The 21,410-nt window shown below is 38.1% G+C and overlaps 1 protein-coding gene across 1 annotated transcript; it reads right to left on the reverse strand.

The window, feature by feature from the left end:
• Nucleotides 1–14,693: 14,693 nt before the first annotated feature.
• On the reverse strand, nt 14,694–15,443 carry bhlhe23 (basic helix-loop-helix family, member e23). Its single transcript, XM_072277027.1, has one exon. It carries the CDS (start codon nt 15,441–15,443, stop codon nt 14,694–14,696), a length of 750 nt encoding a protein of 249 aa, XP_072133128.1.
• Nucleotides 15,444–21,410: the final 5,967 nt, after the last annotated feature.

Below are 21,410 nucleotides of genomic sequence, written 5' to 3' on the forward strand. Positions count from 1 at the left end.
TGGGAAGCTTTTAAAATCCAACAGAAGGCAACTAAAATTCATTAATAAGGTAAAGATGGAATAGAAATGGAAGCTGGCCAATAATATTAAAGAGCATAATAAAAGTTTCTTCAGCTACATGAAGTGTAAAAGAGAGGTGAGAGTGGATATTGGATGAAAAAGGATGCTGGAGAGGTGTAATGGGGGACAATGAAATGGAGGACAAACTGAGTAAGTATTTTGCATCAGTCTTCATTGTGGAAGACATTAGCAGTATGGTGGAAGTTCCATGTGTCAGGAGTCATGAAGTGTGTGAAGTTACGAATAATAGAGAGAAGGTTCTTGGAAAACTGAAAAGTCTGAAGATAGATAAATTACCAGGACCAGATGGTGTATACCTGATGTTCTGAAAGATGTGGCTGAAGAGATAGTGGAACCATTAGTAATGATCTTTCAAGAATCACTAGAGTCCGGAATGGTTCTGGAAGATTGGAAAATTGCAAAGGTCGCTCCACTCTTCCAGAAGGGAGAGAGACAGAAGAAAGGAAATTATAGATTCACCTTAGCAGTTGAGAAGATATTGTAGTTGATTAATAAGGATAATGTTTCAGGGCACTTGGAGGCACATGATAAAACAGGCCGTAGTCAGCATGGTTTCCTCAAGAGAAAATCTTGCTTGACAAATCTGTTAGAATTCTTTGATGAAATAGCAAGCAGGGTAGGCAAAGGAGAATCGGTTAATGTTGAGTACTTTGATTTTCAGAAGTCTTTTGACATGGTATCACACATGAGGCTGCTTAACAAGCTAAGAGCCCATGGTATTATAGGAAAAATTCTACCATGAATAGGGCAGTGGCTGATTGGCAGGAAGCAAAGAGTGGGAATAACTGAGCTGTTTCTAGTTTGTTGCTGGTGACTAGTGGTGTTCCACATGGCTCTATGTTGGGACTGATTTTTTTTTACATTATATTCAATGACTTGGATGATGGAATTGATGACTTTGTTGCAAAGTTTGCAGAAGATAAGAAGATAGTTGAAGGGTCAGGTAGTGTTTTGAGGAAGTAGAGAAGCTACAGAAGGAATTAGACAGATTAGAAGAATGTACAGAGAAGTGGCAGATGGAATACAATGTTGGGAAGGGTATAGCCATGCATTTTGGTAGGAGAAATGAAAAGGTTGACTATTTTCTAAATGGAGAAAAAACACACAAAAAAAACTGAGGTGCAAAAGGCTGGAAGTCCTTGTGCAGGATTCCCTAAAGGTTAATTTGCAGGTTGAGTTTGCTGTGAGAAAGGCAAACGCAATGTTAGCATTCATTTCAAGAGGTCTAGAGTATAAAAGCAAGGATGTAATGTTGTAATGTTTTAGGATCTTCCACTCCCCCTCCCACTTTCAAATCTCTTACTAGCTCTTCTTTCAGTTAGTCCTGACGAAGGGTCTCGGCCCAAAACGTCGACTCTTCCCAGAGATGCTGCTTGACCTGCTGCATTCACCAACAACTTTTATGTGTCTTGATGTAATGTTGAGTCCTTATAAAGCACTGGTGAGGCCTTACTTGGAGTATTCAGAACAGTTTTATGTTAGGTAGGACATGCTGAAACTGGAGAGAGTTCAAAAGAAGTTCATGAAGATGATTCCAGGATTGAACGACAAACAAGAGAAAATTTGCATATGCTGGAAATCTGAGCAACACACACAAACTGCTGGAGGAACTCAGCAGGCCAAGCAGCATCTATGGAAAAAAAGCATAGTCAATGTTTTGGGCTGAAACCCTTCGATATGACTAGGGAAAAAAAGCTGAGGAGTAGGATTGAATGGCTTGTCATATGAAGAGCATTTGATGGCTCTGGACCTGTATTCACTGGAATTCAGAAGAATGAGGGGTGACCTCATTGAAACCTATCAAATGGTGAAAGACTTTGATAGTGTGGATGTGGAGAGGTTGTTTCCTGTGTTAGGAGAGCTTAAGACCAGAGGACACAGCCTCAGAATAGTGGAGCATCCTTTTAGAACAGAGGTGAGAAGGAACTTGTTTAGCCAGAGAGTGGTGAATCTGTGGAATTCTTTGTCATTGGCAGCTATGGAGGCCAATTCTTTATGTATATTTAAGGTAGAGATTGATAGATTCTTGATTGATAAAGGACATGAATGGATACGGGGAGAAGGCAGGAGATTGAGGCTGAGATCAAAATTGGATCAGCCATGATGAAATGGTGGAGCAGACTCATTGGGCTAAATGGCCTAATTCTGCTCCTATATCTTAAGGTCTTATGGTCTTATTAAAGTATTATGAAATACTTCTCATCTACCATTATGTTTATCATGCATGACCAAATCACTTACGAAATAAGAAATATTTTATCTGTTCTTTTTATTTTCCTCTTGCCTTTTATGTTAATCTTGTACAGTGTCTCCAGGACATCATAAATGTGGCACATTTTATCAGTAAGGAAGTATAAAAGTATTCCTGCAGTAAAGGCTGTCTGGAAATGTGGGATGAAGGTTAATCTCACAGGTCATTTAGATGTCTCTGAAATGACTGCTACCTTTCTAAGAATGAATTTTTCAGTCAGTTAGGATCATTATATTTTGTCTTTCACCCTGATTAATGTCTGAGGGAATCTGTGGTTCAATGGTATCTGTAATACTCTTAAATCTTAGATTATGCTGTGGAAAATCAAGGTATGGTTCTATACATGATGAAGGTTACAGAGGAGTGCTACAAGTCTTTAGTCCCTTAGTTACCAGCTTAGGCTTCAAGAATTAGGGCTATTGGCAGAAATGCCAGCTTAGGGAAGGCATGATTAAAGATATTTTTTAAATCACAAAGGGATTAAGAACAGAAGAAATAAGAGAAGGGTAGGTTCTTGTGTCTGTTGTTTCATGGCTTAACTAATCTGAAAACCCTTAACTCCCCTGTAGTCCAAAATCCTATCTTCCCCCAACCTTGAATATATTTAATGAGTTGCCTTACAACTAGAGAATCTTAAAGAATCTAAGATTAGAAATTATTCCTCTTCTCACTTAAATTTGTGTTTACTTCTCCTGAAAATGCTGCTTCTAGGTTCCACAAAATGGAAAGCAAATAAGCAGTTCTACACAATAGATCTCCATCAGATTCTAAGGCACCAATAACACCAACCTGCTCTAAGCTCTGCTGTGCTCAGTTGATTTTCATATGACTACTCCATTGCCCCTCAGCCTGGTAAATTTTCTCTAAAATATCTGCAGTGCCATGTATCCTTCCCTAAATAAGGAGACAAACATTGCCTGTGGTGCATTAAGTCTCATTAGGATGTTGTAGAATGATTTCCCCACTTTTGCACCCCATTCCTCTTACAACTAAAGATAAGATTGCATTTGCAGAGGCAGAGTTATGATGGTGCTAAATTGTGACTCCTTCATGTTCATCTAGAAAAGCAGTTTAATTTCTACTTTTGATGTCTCTCCTTTTCCTTTTCAGGGTGGAAGGGGTTCTGATGAAGACCCTGACCTGATGTTACACTCAGTCACAGCCGGCTGCTTTTTGATATCCTAAGGATGTGGCCTAGAAGATGAGCATGCCTTTGGGGTTCCGAGGTTTTGTGGCCCTGTGGACGGGCTGATTTTAAGTCAGTGACACCGCCTGAAGTGTCACAGGAGAGAATGGAACATCAGGAACAGCAGAATGTCTGTCAGAGGCTCTGTACTCGGTGAATTGTGCTCTCCCTCGGTGGTGGGTGAGAGAATGTTGCTGATTGTCGGGTCACAGGACTCAGAGAAAAAAAGTGGCACAACAGACTTTTAACACGGTAAATCAGCGAATTGTTTTGTTATGTCTCGTTGTGAAAGGAGACACCCCTTTTTCCTTTTATTAGGGAGAAATAATCCTGCACAATCCTGATTTGATGAAGACGGAAATGAGAGCATGGAGGAACATCTGGTGAAACTTCTGAAATGCCTGCTTCGCTGCTGCTGCTACTGTGTGGTCCAGAATCTCCGGAGGGGAAGGCCGTAAATCCTTAGCTTTGCTTGTTGCTTGGCGGCCGGGGCGGGGTCGAAGCGTTCAGCAGAGGATGGTGCTCAGAGAGGCTGTGTCGGAGGGATGGTCGGAGGCTCGAAGTTTTCAGACGGACTCAGAGTCCGCTGCGGTCGGGTGCTTCCAATGCTGCTGCATTGGCAAGTTTGCGGCACTTGGAGGTTCATGGCAGGGAGAGTTTCTCCCTTCTACCATTTGCGTGAGATGATGAGGCTATCGGGACTTTGAGACTTTTTTTTTACTGTGCCCATGGTCTGCTTTTTATTAAATTACGGTATTGCTTTGCACTGTTGTAACTATATGTTATAATTACGTGGTTTTGTCAGTTTTAGTCTTGGGTTGTCCTGCGTTTCTTGTGATATCATTCTGGAGGAACGTTGTATCATTTTTTAATGCATGCATTTCTAAATGACAATAAACGAGGACTGAGTGTCCTCATAATCTAAAAAAAATGAGAACCTGTGGCATGTCGAATTGTTGGGTGAACGATTGTTTTTGTTGAAGTGCAGATTATGATCTTTACTGGGGGCTTTGCTATTGCATGCTTGGTGGGGGAAGGGTGCTGATGCTTTTTTGCACAAGTGTGTGGCGTGGAGGAGCGTCGTTGCTTTGCTGCTGCTTATGCATGGGAGGGGGAGTAGGGGTCCTTGGAGTTCTAACATTTTATCTGTCACTTATTCTTTGGGGCATTCTTCTGTTTTTGTGGATGTTTGCGAAAAACAAGAATTTCAGAATGTATATTGCATACATTTCTCTGAAATTAAATGAAACTATTGAACTGTTGAATTGAACTACTTTCCTGATGTATCCATACCATCTCTCTTTTATGCAAGACACCCAAATCTCTCTGTGCAACAACAATCCATAGACCATTTAGTGAACTACTGATTACATTCTGTCCTGTTGGAAGAATTAATCAAGATGTTTGGGAAATCAGAGTGAGTGAACTTGGAGATAAAGGACTTTGTGCTTGGACAACTAATGTTTTTGATTCAGTTTGGATATCAGATTTACTGGAGTCCATTAAAAGAGAATTTTACAATTCTGTGTGAACCTATCTGACTGGATTTTTCAGTGAAACAAAAGGTATAAGTGGCAATTCAAGTGCAAATACTTGAGATGAATTTTGGCATAATTGAAGTTTTGGTTTACCAGGACCAAGTCATGCATGGCTATGTTTTGATTAACAGTTCTCTAGTAATCATTGCTAAATCCTGCCATGTGTTATAACATGTAGCCTTTTATCACATATTTGTGGGTTCTGAATGAATTTTGTTAAATTGCTTTAAACAAGCTTTTAACTTAGAAAAATTACTACAGATTGTTCTGTTTCTGACCTTTCACCTACTCTGAGAATCAATTTTCTATGCTGATTTCAGCTATAAACTGCAGTATTTCATCTTGTGTCAGCCTGGTGCCTGTATTCTGATGTATCCTAATGAAATAATTGAGAAATTGGGACATCCATCTACATGGTAGATTTGGTAGAAATTGCTGTATCAATGTCAGTTTAACACACTGAATATTGTTTCCCAGAAAATTCCACACAAGGTCCACAGTTACTGAAATCTGTTTCATTTAATGTATGAGCCATTCTTCGCACTTCCTTCAGTTCATGTATGAGTGCTTCTGCTCCAGTAGTATAAGTTCTGAAGGAGGATCCACAAAATTGTAGTCAGGAGGTACTAGACAGGTAGGGTTCTAGCTTGGGAGTTGATACACTCTTGCCACTTACACTGAGCATCTGTGTGCCCCCAATGAATGGGCTAATATCATCTTGAATACTCCTTTTCATGAGCCAAAGACTCCCACAAACTGGTGAGGAAGTTTAGGAATATCTCTGAATCATTACTTTTGGCTACCTGGTAAACTCTCACTGTGACAAAGCTTGATATAGTGTGCTTGTTTCAGCAGTCTTGCAACAAACATGCGATTAGGACCCCAAGGCTGAGGATATTGACTGAAGGGAAAACTGAAGTTAGCTTGTTGATCCTAGCAATGGATTAGAATTTTGTAGTATCACATTGCTAAATCGCATTGATAATGATGAAAGAGCTGTTGATATTTTTTGGTAATCAACTGTGAAAATCTAAAGGAATTGACAAGGAACTTTCCAGTGAATGTATTCAATTGGCAGCAAAATTTGCTTCCTATAGTTTTTTTTTTGTATCACCTAGAAGATTCTCTGGTGAAATTTTTTTCATGAGTGTAGTCACAGACTTGGTTTGTGGATCAAACTCTTGTTCCTGTTATGATGTGTTTCTGGTGTCTGGTCATTCCTTTTTTTTGGTTGCTATATTTCCGTGATTTTGACTGGGGCAGCCTGCAGCTAACGAACAGAGCTGAACAGAATATGCCTGGACTCTTTTGATTTTCTGTTTTATATTCTGTATTTTTCACTCATTTTTTTGTTGCCTTTTGCAGGATTGTGGTTTTTGTGCATCAGGAGAGGGAGTGGTGTTGATTTTTTTCTTTGAACAGGTTCCATGGTTTTCTTTGCTTTGTGGCTGTCTGTGGGGAAGACAAAACTCAGGGTTGTATTCTGCATACATACTTTGATAATAAATGTACTTTGAATCTTGAATAGATTAAACAGTCCTATTTAGTTTGTTTGAAATACTCCATCATTATGTATTCAAAAATACATTTGTAAAATATTCTTTAATATAGAGCAATATAAACTCCCAGACCTTTTGGTTTATGTGTTTCCACTAACAATAATGAGAAAACATCCTGAAATAGGAATAGATCTTCAACCATCAACTCTTGGAAAATGAACTTCCAATTAAATGTACTGGTACATTTTTTCAATGTAGTAGATCAAACGAAGCAGTGATGTAATGCAGAGAAGCAATGCTTGTATAACATCTTCTTAATTCCTGGAGCACCTTTGTTCACAAATAACACTAAGTGTGCAATTCATGGTCTGTCGTTTCAAAATGCAAAACTAGACTAAAGTGGGGAATTGCTGCAGCAGACAATTGGCAGGGCTGAGAAGTGGTTTTGTGAAGGTGACTGATAGTCTTATGTAGTATACATAGTTCCCACTGGTCCCATAGGAATAATGTCAACCTCCCTCAGGTTTAATCGGATGGAATACAAATAGCAAAAACTTCTGGGTGTTGGAAAATAGAAATAAAGACAGACAGTGCACTTGCTACTCAGCAGGTTAGGCAGCATCCGTGCAAAAAACAACAGTTAACAGATTAGATTGTGTTTCTGAGCCTGGGATACGGCAGTTATGTTGAGCTGAAGAGCAGAATGTACTTTGTATCTGGGTTCCCTTCCATACAACAGCCATGGTGATTTGTTTGAATAGGATTGCTAATCGTGTCACAAAGATAAACACAGATGAGTGAAAATCAAAAATAAACTGCAGGTGATGGAAATCCAAAATAAGATCAGAAAATGCTGGAGACACTCAGCAGCTCAGTCATAACCGTGGAAAGACACAGAGTTCATGTTTCAGATTTGAAAACCTTTTTCAGAATTGGAAGGGAGAGAGGAGTTAATTTTCATTAACAAGAAGGTGCAGAAGGAATCGATAGAACAAAGGGATTATCTTTGATAGTTGAGACAAATGGGATAATGTGGAGTGTGCAATCATTTTATGCTTCCCTGTTTAAGTTATATTTTTTCAATAACTATGCTGTGGGGCTTGCCCAGCAGCTCAGATCATACCGAAGGAAAGCAGGTGAACGGAGCTAAAGTCAAGGATGGATGATTGGCAGAAATGGTCTGTCACTTCAGATAAAGACAAAAAGAAGGAATGCACTACCTGCCGATGTAGAATTTGAAATTGAGTTTGGAAGGACGCATTGACCTCACCAAGCAGATGATATGGTGTTCTTCAAGCTTGTGTTGGGCCTTGTTACAATGATTCTGGAGGCCAGAGGCAGCTTGGTCAGAGTGTGAGGGGAATAGAAGATGGAAGTGGAAGTTCAGTATGATTCACGTGGACTGAGAATGCGTGTTCTGCAAATCAATCAACTAATTGTCTTCTTTATCGCAGTGGGGACCATATTGTGAACAAACAACAGTAAACTAGATTTTAAGAAATGAATTGCTGCTTCAGTTGGAAAGATTATTTGGATCCCTAGATGTTGGAAAGGAAAAGGTGAAAAGACAGGTGTTGCTTCACCTATGTCTCTATGGGAAACCAGAGGTGATGCTTCACAGTCTTTGCTTGCGAAAACTAGCTTGTTTTCTGTCTTTCTCAATTCTGATGAAAGGCCTTGGATCTGAAATATTGACTATGTTTCTTTTCCCACAGATGGCTGCCTTGCCTGATAATTATTTCCAGAATGTGCTGTTTGTCTTAAGTGCAGGTGGCTGTTCCTGTTTTTAATTTTACTCTATAATATTGTTTTACCTGAATTTCTATAATTTAAATATATTGTAAATTTATTCTTATATATATTAATGATTTACTAAGTTAAGCCTATTTCAAGCTCTTAAATATCTCATAACCGGAGATATTTAGAATCAGCTTATGAAGGCTATTGAATGTGTGAGTGGTCAAAAGGCTTTGGGTTCTGTCACTTGGGACACAGTCACCAGTCACTGTGACTTCACGGGACATACGTAGCAACAAAGCCCAGGACACAACTTCACGTTTAGGACTACATTATCAAATAGCAAATCAAAAAAAGAACAATACAGCCTATCATTACAAACTAATGAATTGTTCTGATGAAAGTTCATCTATTTGAAGGGTTGACTGTTTATTTACTTGAATTTACAAACTGATCTGTAAGTATTTCCAGCATTTTCTGCTTTTTTAACTGAACAGAACATTTAGGTGCATGAACTGTTTGCAAGCTAATTTGAGAAGTTAAAATCAAATGTATCAGTACTACAATTGAGTAAAGATAGCTACAGAGGCATGAGAGAGGAGCTGGCCACATTTGACTAGAAGGAAGTCCTGATAGGGATAATGGCAGAACAGGAGTTTCTGGGAGTTATTTATAAAATGCAGGATCATTTCATCCCAAAGAATAAAAAGCATTCTAAAGGGAAAATGAGGCAACCAAAGCTGACAAGGGAAGTCAAAGACAACATAAAAGCAAAAGAGAGTGTGTACATTATTGCAAAAATTAGCAGCAAGCTAGAGGATTAAGAAGTTAAAAAAACAACAGAAAACAATTTAAAAAATTAGAGGAGAAAAAAATGAGGCGTTAAAAGTAAGCTGGCCAATAATATAAAAGACGATACCAAAAGTTTATTTTCAGATATATGAAGAGTAAAAGAAAGGTAAATGTGTACTTCAGGCCACTGGAAAATGATTCTGGAAGATTAATAATGAGGAACAAAGAATTGATGGACAAACTGAATTTTGCTGTCTTCACCAGCAAAAAGTCAGTATTCCTAATCATATTATCCATCTCCAAATGTTCAAAAATCTTGCCTCTCAGGATCTTCTCCATCAACTTACCAACCACAGAAGTAAGACTCACTGGCCTATAATTTCCTGGGCTATCTCTACTCCCTTTCTTGAATAAGGGAGCAACATCCTCAACCCTCCAATCCTCCGGAACCTCTCCTGTCCTCATTAATGATGCAAAGATCATCGCCAAAGGCTCTGCAATCTCCTCCCTCACTTCCCACAGTAGCCTGGAGTACATCCCGTCTGGTCCCGGTGACTTATCTAACTTGATGCTTTCCAAAAGCTCCAGCTCATCCTTTTTCTTAATGTCTGCATGCTCAAGCTTTTCAGTCCACTGTAAGTCATTGTTATGATTGCCAAAATCCTTTTCTGTAATGAATACTGAAGCAAAGAATTCATTAAGTACGTCTGCTATCTCCTCCGGATCCATACACACTTTTCCACAGTCACACTTGATTGGTCCTATTCTCTCACATCTTCTCCTCTTGCTCTTCACATACTTGTAGAATGCCTTGGGGTTTTCCTTAATCCTGCTTGCCAAGGCCTTCTCATGGCCTCTTCTGGCTCTCCTAATTTCATTCTTAAACTCCTTCCTGCTAGCCTTATAATCTTCTAGATCTCTATCCTTACCTAGTTTTTTGAAAAAGGACTTGGGAATCTTAATGCAAGATTCCCCAAGGGTTAACTTACACTTGAGTCAGTATGTAATTCTAGGCACTATAGGGCATTGGTCAGGCCACACCTGGAATATTGTAGGCAACTTTCAGATTCATATCAAAATAAGGATAAGCTCATGTGGGAGAAGGTCCACAGGAGGTATATAAAACTCGCCCCAGGGATGAAAGGGTTAACATACTAGAAACATTTGATTGTTCTGAGCCCATACTTGATAGAGTTTAGAAGAATGAGGGAGGATACCAAATATTGAAAGGCCTGGAAGAGTGGAAATGCAGAGGATGTTTCTAGTAGGGAGAGTTTAGGACCAAATCGCAAAGCCTTAGAATGAAAGGATGTCTCTTTACGATAGAGATGACGAGGAATTTCTTTCACCAGAGGATTGTGAATTTGTGGAATTCATTCCCACATATGGCTGTAGAAGCCAAATCATTGCATATATTTGAAGCAGAAGTTGATAGGTTCTTGATTAGTAAGGGTGTCAGAGGTTGTGGGGAGAAAGCAGGAAAATGGGATTGAGAGGGATAATAAATCAGCCATGAAAGAATGGTGGAACAAAATCGAATGGCTTATGTCTTATAGTCTTTCAGGAGCTCAATTTCCATTTTTAATAAGTCTACCTCATAAGTCAAATTGGTGCCTCAATATGAAAATAGAAGGGGCCAAAAGAGGAGGCGATTAAGAAAAAATGAACCTAGTATGAATATCACTTCCATTTTAATTCTACTGTTTTCATGGAGCAGCAGAGGATAAAATATTCCCTATTGTTTAAGTAGAGGCTTAATTAATATGTCTCCTATGCACAAAGATCCAATTTATATTATCCAGTCTATTTCTTTGTATTTCAGGTTTGATATTAATTACTTCACCATTTTAGGATTCAAGGTTTAAAGGTCCAATATCATTTGCTTCTGATGAGGGAATTTCTTCAGCTTAGTGTTTCCACTAATCTGCAACTTCATAAGCTGATATGTGAAACTTCTTTGTTTCAATTGTTATCTGATTCTGCTGCATTGATACATTTATTTTAATTTTATATCCAACCTCCTCATAGTTTTAATTTAAGATTTTGTAATGGTCCATTGAAAAATATAAAATTTTTGAGGAATCATTAATCAATATTTCTGTTTCCTGACTTTAAAGTACCTTATCCATTACTTAGGCACAATTCCAAGTTGAACCTCACACAATGTTCATGTATAAACCTGCTTGAAAGCTTTGGGCATTCTTAGAATAAAGTTCCCAAATATTATTTACAGCTGAAAATAAGTGAATTGATATTTCCAAGCAATGTTTTGTAGGTAAACTGGTATTTCCCAGCAAATTATAGTAATAGTATCATAATAGAAATATGACAAAACCATATTCAACAGTTCATTAAAATATATATATATATAAACACACACACACACACACACACACACATATACATATGAACATATGCATAGTTTTCAATAGTGAATGACCTTCTGAGAGGTTTTACTTGATCAAAAGAATACAATGATATTCTTTTTGATTATTTGAGACATTATACACATGGAACTGTAATATCATTATTACAAGATGAAAAAAAAAGATGCTAACATTGAAATTCTACTTGGCAAAATTCACTTCCTATTACCAGCTAGTAAAGTTACTGAAGTCTAGTGACAAAATATTGGGAATCAGCTATTTAAGATTAAACAGAGAGGTATAGGGGAAGAGAAATATGTTTCAACTTATTTGTTTTATTTATTTTCAAGTGTTTACTTTGGTTTAGTTTTAATACAATAATTACATTGTTTTTAATAATTTTGAATGTCAGCAATATTTAACAATTATTAGTTATTACAACCAGCATAGCATCTACTCTAGCTTCACTAAAGTTGGCCAAGGCATTATGTAGGATGGGGCCTACTAACTGTGTCAAATGAGACCCTGTCTGTGCTGCCACTTTGGGCTACCTAATCAGCATGATTGGACTTTTGCATGCAAACAGATATAGACAGAATGGTAGGGATCTGCATCAATGAGTTATGGCCCCACATGAATAAACAAAACTTTATTGCATTAACACTCCTTCTTAAGAATGATTGATTAATAATATGCAGCATCTTAAGTGGCATTATAATACAACAGTGCTAGATGGAGATTTGTTTTGCAACAACAAAGCTATCTTTGTCTTTGAAATTGCTAATCTAGTGGGCAAGCAAAAGCAATTTTTCATGATTGTGTGTGAACATTTTGAATACTAATTTATCCCAAATGATTCAATAGAATCAAAATGCTGCAGATCAAACTTCCACAACAAGATACATTAAATTTAATGGCAATATGAAAGGCAAAACTTACAAACTAGTTATAAGCAGAACCTGAACTGCCAAATCATGACAATGATAGTGAAGCTTTTTTTTCTTGCTCTCTCTTGTCATTGATAACAAAACAAATACAGGAGATTTGTGAGCAGGTATACAGAAAGACATTGCTGTGAATTTTGGAATACTTGTCCATAACAGTGTAATGTTTTGCATTATAACCAAAACAATTTAGGGAAAAGAATTCAGACATTTTTGTTGTTTGCTTTTCTATAACACTTAAAAATGTTTTTAAACTAACATCAAAATACATAAGAATTATAAAACCAATCCAAGAAAAATCTAGGGCAATGCATACAAAATGCTGAAGGAATTCAGCGTGCCAGGCAGCATCCATAGTGGGGAATTGACAGTCGATTTTTACGGGTTAGCGTTTGCTGCTCAAGGTCTCCAGTATCTGTAGAATCTTTTGTGTTTAAAAAAAACCTGCAGCAGCTTTCTCTCTAACTTCTGTTTCTCTGTGCATGAATGATTTTTTTTTTAAATTTACTGTGAAAATACTGTACGAACATTTTCTGTACGTTTAGGTACAGATCTATATACTATGTACATTTAGCAACATAACAACATATACCCCAGTGTGGAGGGACAATTGAAACCCTCTATTCCAGTGTAAGATTCGGAAGTGGGATCCGAGAAATACTTCAGAAAGCTCTTTAATTCTTGCAAGTTAAAACATTATTGTTTCCATCACTACATAAACAAATTTCACGCATGAGTTAGTTATTTAGACTTAGCTTTAATTAATTCGGTTAAAACTAAAACTGAAATAGATATAACTAAATACAGAAATCACATACCGATAAATTATGCTCAGTGTTTGGTGATCAAAAATTGAAAACCCAGAAACATCGCTGATATTATCTTTAAGAGTTAAGGTACAATTTAAGTTTATATATGAACGTTTAAATAATTGTAATATACTCGAGCATACAGACAATGCGCTTATGAAGATCTTAGTCCATTTCGCGCCTTTTTCACAGATCAACATCCTTTATGTTTCTCGATTAGAAATATGTTTAAATGTGTTGCCTAAATTCACTAATTCATAACGCCGCATGAGAGTTGTCCAAACGATGAGTGCAGGGTAATGTTTGCTTTTTGCCTGGAGCTTCATTAAAATACCTGTAACAATGAACTGTGAATAACATTCTTAATTATATAGCATTCAACTTTTTCATTAAAGTTTTACAGAAGAGATATTCATTGATTATAAATCCATATGTTTAAAACTTACAATAAATTCAAAATGTAGTAATTTAGGCGATAGAAGTTTTTTTTCGCATGATATTTTGATTCACGCAAAGCGTTTCTCCAGCAAATCTGGTTTAGAAGTTCAGATGATTTGCTAGCAACCATTGGATTGCCATCGTTTAATAACATGGCGAAGCATGCAGGAAGTCAAATTGTTATTACAATAACAAGAAGTAATATCATTTATCATAGAATATTATTCATTTCTAAACAGATCAAGCCAACAAACAACATAACCCACAATGTATTTTGTCCTGTTAAATTTATTTCGATTAAATACATATACATGAACGAAGCTGTTGGTAGTTGAGCAGAAAAAAAATAAGTGACTTTGGAAATATATTTGTTATAACATCTTTTCAATGGATTAGCGAGGAACACCAGAGCAAATAATGTTTACCTAAACGTCTGCTATTAAGTGCATGGTCTGTGGCATTTAACCAAATTCAATATACAATCATTCTCCTTCAAGGCTGATTTCGCACCTTCATCCCTTAACCTTAACAGAACTGTTCCCCATCGACGTCAAATGCACGAACAGAGTTAATCTGACAAAATATAAGACCTTTTTTTAAACTCGGGCTGAAATATAAATGCCTCTGACTTCTTAAATAGCATTATTCATGATAACGTGTCACCAGATTTAATGGGAAATCAATCTCTTACAGTTTTAGATCATGGCGCATAGATGTTGCATAGTTAACAACTGTTGAACGCCCTAAGGAGTGCAGTGATTTATAAGACAGTAAAAAGTAACTTACATATTCCATAATGTAAGTCTTTTATGAGCCATTTATCCATCTATCTATTCAGATCAATTGATCACATTCTACAAACAGGAAAGGATCACGATAAGGGGGCGGGTGGATGTGGGGATACTTAAAAGCCCCGCAGAAGGAATACTATCTGGAGACAAAATGTAGATGGTTTATTCGATACAGAAACCAAAATGAGCAAAAAGAAGTTTATAGATCCACAACCGAATGGACGTGTGAATGGATGGATAGATAGATGAATGGAGTATTGATTAAGGCTTGTCGTTACAATGTTTGCAAAGACTGGAGGGTGTTCCTGTGTACACGGCGCATTTGTCCGGACAAGAAGCGATAGAAGTACCCGTGAATGGATAAACAGCAGCCTGTCCAAAAGAGCTGAGAGTGTTAGTCAGTGCAGCTGCAGATGGAATGGGTCCTGTCAGGGCCTGGCCCTGGTTCAAATACGCTACCAGCCGCCTCATTTCATCCAAAGCTTGAGCCTGCATTAGGATGTAGTTCTTCGCCAGAAGCAAAGTGGCGATTTTGGACAGTTTTCGTACCGATGGGCTGTGAGCATAGGGAATCACAGATCTAAGGCCATCCAGTGCATCATTTAAGTCGTGCATTCTTCTCCTCTCTCTTGCGTTAATACTTAGCCTTAGCGACCGCGGCTCTTTGCCTTTCTTGCCAATTGAACTTTTTAGTTTGTTCTCGTTGTCACTGCATAGGTTCCTTGTGCTCCCGGCCGAGCGACCGTCACTATCTTCTTCGTCTGCAGTCTGTTCTTCGCTGCTTTCTGTTGTCTTTGAATTCTGACCGATGTTGTATGGAGTACAGCTTTGTCCAGCCCAGCTCTCCCGGTTTTCAGCACCGCGGCTAGTTCCACCGTAGCTAAACGTAGATTGGCCGTAGCGCTGGGGCAGATCAATATATGTGTCATTGACAATGGAATTTAACTCATCCCTCCCTTTGACAGAGATGTTTGCGGTGTTGTGAAATAGATCTCCTTCCGCAACGTTCATGTTTTAGAATCAGTCACTTGAATCAAAACAATTACTCCTTTTTGTCTTTCTTCAATGTTAATTGTGCTGCGTTTTGAAGAAAAAAAAGTCCACACACAGCTGTTGTTAGGTATCAGCTCCGCGACTCCTACTCCAGCGTGTCCTGGCACCGGGAAGGATGTGCCTCACTTTCTATCCCACTTTCAGGTTATTACAGAGATTCGCCTGTTGGGACATGCCGTCCACCCAATCAGGAGGACGCTTTAATTAATAGGATTAAAACGTTTTGAAGAAAAAGGAAGGCAGCTGCCAATACTTGGTTTTAATCTAAATACACGCGCGCGCGCGCACACACACACACACAGACACAGACACATACACACGCACACATACAAAGTCTGATGACCAATGAAAGCTCCGAAGCTGGTATCAATAAGCCAAACATTTTCATCACGTTACCGGCAAAACATCACAACAAATTCCCCAATGGCTACGGGGCAAAGACAAAAGGTCAGGCGGCCAATTTAATTGTTTGTACACGAATACGTGCAAAGAGAAGATAAACTGAGAAACTTATGTATAAATTAAACGATTGAACATCAGCTACAATGAACTGCCTCCCTCACGGTTTCAGCAAAGCCATGGTTAACTTGTTTTGAAAGTTTTATTTACGCACCTACAGTATATTGTTCCCGTACAGTTCGGTGGGGTTGGAAAAAGATTCATAAACGGAGAGGGCGATTCGGCCCATCGTTCTTTTATTTGTGAAAGACGCAACACGAAGCAATATAGCACTGTCTATATTTACCAAATTATGTTTGCTTTAATTATGCAACAGGGTTGAATGAGTGAGAGAAGTAACAATCATCACACGCTTCAAATATCTTCAGGATAGTAAAGGCGACTATCATAAACTGACTTGTTCATTGCTCATTGTGGCATGGAAAATAAGATTAATTATTATGGCGGTCATTTTGAAACGAAAACAAATTGACTCTAGGACAACAAGAATTTCAGCCACATGAGATAGTTTTACCCTGTGGCCAATCTTCAGGTCAGAAGAAGCGAATGCTGTCATAGATGACGAACGTTGTAGCAGTCAAGTGTTGGTGGTATCGGACACCTGCGTTAATTGTATAACATTGTGACCTTAAGGGAGGTAACATTAGGGACACCAGAATGGCAGGTATATGAGAATCTAACGACACTTCCCGCTGCATAGATCCGATATGATTACCTTCCAATTTCACTTTCTCACAGCAGGTGGTCCGTCATATCTCACTGCAAGCTCCAGTCAACAAACACAAAATGTACCATGTATTTTGAAGGACGCTTACCTTATCATTCACCTCGAAAAAAAAACTGTTTTTTGCAAGAAGACTAGCTACTCAGAAAATGTTTGCAAATTTATCACAGGGTGAAGTCATTAAAATTTAAGATACAAGTGGCAGGGTAATCCCTAAATGCACAACGTTGTTGATGTGGACCGGTCAAAATCTACAGAGGGTACCTATAAACGCCTTGCAAAAAAAAAAGGAACTGGAATAATCTGACTCAGTTAAACAAAGTTTTACATTTCCAAAATATAGTAACAGTAGCTAAAGGACTCTGGTTACATGGTTATAAATGTCGTTAAACATTTAATTAAAACTCCACTTAGAAACGATCATATTGATGACCACCGCCACCATGTGGAAAAGATACATATTTTTCCGACACATTTAATGGGTTTGTATACATCGAAGGTTACTGAAATTAGCTCACACCTGAGAAATTATCGATTTTTTTAAAAACTCAGAAAGATTATGAAGCAAATCTCAACCAATCTGCCAAACAGCAGCCGATAATCCATTGAAATAAAGCGCATTGACCTTAAATTGATCTTTTCACATAGTGTATTTCGTCGTTTGGAAAGTGTACGCACGCTTCATCACTGTCATAAATTTTCTTTCTGAGGATCGTATGTTGCTCTAAGTCTATCCTATACACATTTGTACTAAGAGTTAAGTTTATTATTATCTGTTATTGCATCGGTTAAATAAATTGCTAAATCTAATAAGGATACATCTGTATTGTAAATATAGAATCCGTCTTCTGAATCCGTACTGATACTGCACGTTCTATCTAACTTTGAACTTAGGGGCTGACGTGAGGCTGAAGATACCAGCTCCCTGATGCTAAAAGCTTTAGCGTTTAAGTTTACATGCCAGTGGTCCCCAGTGGGCTAGGTTTGGTGCTACGTTGCAACAAGGAACGAAAGTGAAAGCAGCATATTTCTGTCAACAATCAAAACCACAATAACTGTATATTTAAAAGATTATCTTACATTTACACTCAGCTCCATTCCACCAGCTTTGCTATTCCTCTTTTTCTTTGTACACGGACTATCTTCCAGTAAAACAAAACACATGTCCCATCAACTGAGCTTTACTACTCCCTAAACTGACATAATTCTCCTTGCACGAGGAAATCTGCAGATGCTGGAATTTCAAGCAACACGCATAAAAATTGCTGGTGAATGCAGCAGGCCAGGCAGCATCTATAGGAAAAGGTACAGTCGACGTTTCGGGCTGAGACCCTTCATCAGGACTAACTGAAAGAAGAGCTAGTAAGAGATTTGAAAGTGGGAGGTCCGAAATTCTCCTCACTTCATCATACATTAAATCAATTTATTAAATGTAAATAGAGACAAATATACATTTTTTGTAGAATTGAATTATATCCTTACACATGGTTTCAATTATCATCTGGCCTTTTATCCCTAATTCACCTGAAGACTATATTTGGTCCAAAGACCCCAGGCTTAACATCACGGCAGATGGAGTAATCTGCATATTGTTCAAATCAATATGTCCTGGCATTCCTCTTGGGACTATCAGTGTTAATTGTGTCCATACCCTGTTTCATTTTTTAATTAATTGTGATGCTTGTAGATGCTGCATTAATAGGGTTCCCGATTACAGACTCAGAGCCTATTGTCAGATTTTCCAGTCAAAAGAATTCTTAGCAATTTTCCATTAAAATGCTTCATTTGAATTGACCCACAGGTTCACACTATAGTCAGGAGGAGACCATGGAGCATATGTGGAACATACTGCCAACCTTCATCAGAATTTTCTTGAATTGTGGTTTTACAGTAATTGAAATCACAGCAATCTAAAAGAAAATTTAAAACTGATAACATATGTATTTCACAGACATAAGCACTCCAATTATCACCTTCATTAGGTATTTGAAACTTTTACAAACATGGTCTGTAGAGGATAATATTAATCCACAATTGATTTATAGGGAGTATCCAATCATTCTCTACATTCTGAGTGTGTGAATGTCCGAATATAGAGTTGACAAAAAAGTTTGAAGACTTATTCCATCTCTGAGGAACTATAAACTCTTTGCTGTTTGGTACTTATTCATAGACTATAAACTAGTTTCCATTCCATTGTCAAGGTGTAAATAATTTGGAAGATTTATTTGATATTAAATGAATATCAGAATTCATTTTCCATCTATCTAGTAAGATACAGTAGAATATAGATTAGTAACAGGCATGGCTGGATAGTGGCAAATAGAGTTTAATCTGGATAAATGTGAGGTGTTGCACTTTGGAAGGTCAAATGTAAGGAAGAAATGCACAGGTAATGGCAAGACCCACAATACTGCTGATGTACAGAGGAATCTTGGGACCTAAGTACATAACTCCCTGAAAGTGACAAAAACAAATAGATAGAATGCTAAAGAAGGCATATAGCATGCTTACTCTTCATTGGTTGTTTCAATAGGTATGAGTCAAGAAAGATGTTGCAGCTGTATTAAACTTTGGTTAGGCTGCATTTGGAGTATTGTGTGCAATTCTAGTCAATCCATTACAGGAGGGACAGAGAGGGGTTGGAGAGAGTGCAGAAGAGGTTTACCAGGATGCTGCCAGGATTAGAAGACATTAAATATAAAAAGAATTTGGAGAAACTGTGATTATTTTCCCTGGAATGTTGGAGAATGAGGGAATTTTTTTCCCAATACTACAGAAAACACTTGAACATGGAAAGGGGAAGGTTTAGGGAAGACATGTAGGTCAAGCTTTTCTCACAGGGATAACAGTAGGTGCCTGGAATGTTCTGCCAGGAGTGGTGGTGGAAGCAGATATGATAGTATTGTTTAGGAAACACATATATAGGGAATGAAGAATATGATAATGTGTAGGCTGAAGAGATTTAATTTAATTTGGCAGCATATTCAACACAGACATCATGGGCCAAAAACGTGTTCCTGTGCTGTAATGTTTTATATACTTCTTCTATGTTTGATGTACTACCATTCCAGACAATTCTTGGTATCACATGACAGCAAAGAATATGAAACTAAACAATTCCTCTGCTGCCCTACTGAATATATATTCCAGATCTACCCAGACCTTCTGCCAAGTCAAGCAGTTCCAGTAAGGTTACAAACCTGTCTTTAAACAGAATTACTCAAGAATATACTACCCATAAAAAGCAGGACAAATCCAAACTGGCTAATTACCATCTAATTAGCCTACCTTACATCATCGGTGAAAGTGTGAATGGTCTCGTTGACAGTGTCATAAAGCAGCACATATTCTCCAATTTGTTCATCTAGTTTTCATTTTTGTTATCGAAAGGACTTAGTGCCAGACCTCAGCAAAGCCTTGGTTCAAGCAAAGATCAATGAGGTGAATTCCAGGATGTGGTCAGACTTCAAAGTAGAACTTGACCAGGGGTGGCATCAAAGGGCCTTAGTGAGACTGCAATTAATGGGTATCAAGAGGCAAAATGTTACAAAAGCTGGAGTTATATCGTGAACAAAGGAAAATGGTTTCCATTTCTGTAGCTCAATCATCACAGAGCCAGCACGTCAGACACATCTGACTGTAACTAGACCTAGACGTCATTCAAGTTTGGACTGAATAGTGTCAGGTCACATCTTTGTTAAGCATAATTGCTGGGTAATCTTCCTCTCCAACAGATGAGTATTTTACATACCTGTGATCTCTAAATTGTCATAGTGCCTTATTTTGACCAGAAATTGAACAGGACTAGCCAAGTAGCCAGATGAGAATATTACTTCAAACTCTAACAGCCCTTTGACATCCTATCCACTACTCTAAGCATTCATTCCCAATACCTGTAGTGCACAGTGACTGAAATGTGCTTCACCTGCAAATTGCTCTGCTGTTACTTTTGGGGTTACTTTGCGTATGACCGACCCACACGCATCCCACATCCCTAAGCTCTGCAGCCTTTACTATCAAGAAGAATGAGGACAGCAGGTTCAAGAAAACAGCATCACCCACACATTCTCTCCAAGTAGCATACCAACCTGACTTAAACATATTGCCATTGTTGTTTGGTCCACGATCCTTGAGAACCCTGTTCAACAGCTTTCAGTGGGCAGACTGCAATGGTTCAAGAATGTAATGTACCAGTGAGGAAACGCAAACAACAGGAATTCTGCAGATGCTGGAAATTCAAGCAACACACATCAAAGTTGCTGGTGAACGCAGCAGGCCAAGCAGCATCTGTAGGAAGAGGTGCAGTCGACGTTCCAGGCCAAGACCCTCCATCCTGACGAAGGGTCTCGGCCTGAAACGTCGACTGCACCTCTTCCTACAGATGTTGCTTGGCCTGCTGCGTTCACCAGCAACTTTGATGTGTGTTACCAGTGAGGAACATCATTTAGGGTTATGGAATAAATATTAACCTGCGAACAATATTCATATCCTCAAAGTGAATAGAAATAAGGCATAATAGAATTTATTAGACACTATTGTTGTTTGCAGGAATCAAATAAACTTCCCTATGTGTATGCTTAGATAGTGAGCATTGGCAGGCTGCTTATGTGAAGCACATTAGCTGAATTCAATATAACTTATATGCAACTCTTATTAACCTGTTCATTTGATGCTGGATAATATGGTGAAACAAGTAAATGCTTGATACCATTTTGTTTCATAAAGCTTACTAATTAAAG

The sequence above is a fragment of the Mobula birostris genome, chromosome 2, assembly GCF_030028105.1.
Source record: "Mobula birostris isolate sMobBir1 chromosome 2, sMobBir1.hap1, whole genome shotgun sequence".
Lineage (NCBI taxonomy): Eukaryota > Metazoa > Chordata > Chondrichthyes > Myliobatiformes > Myliobatidae > Mobula > Mobula birostris.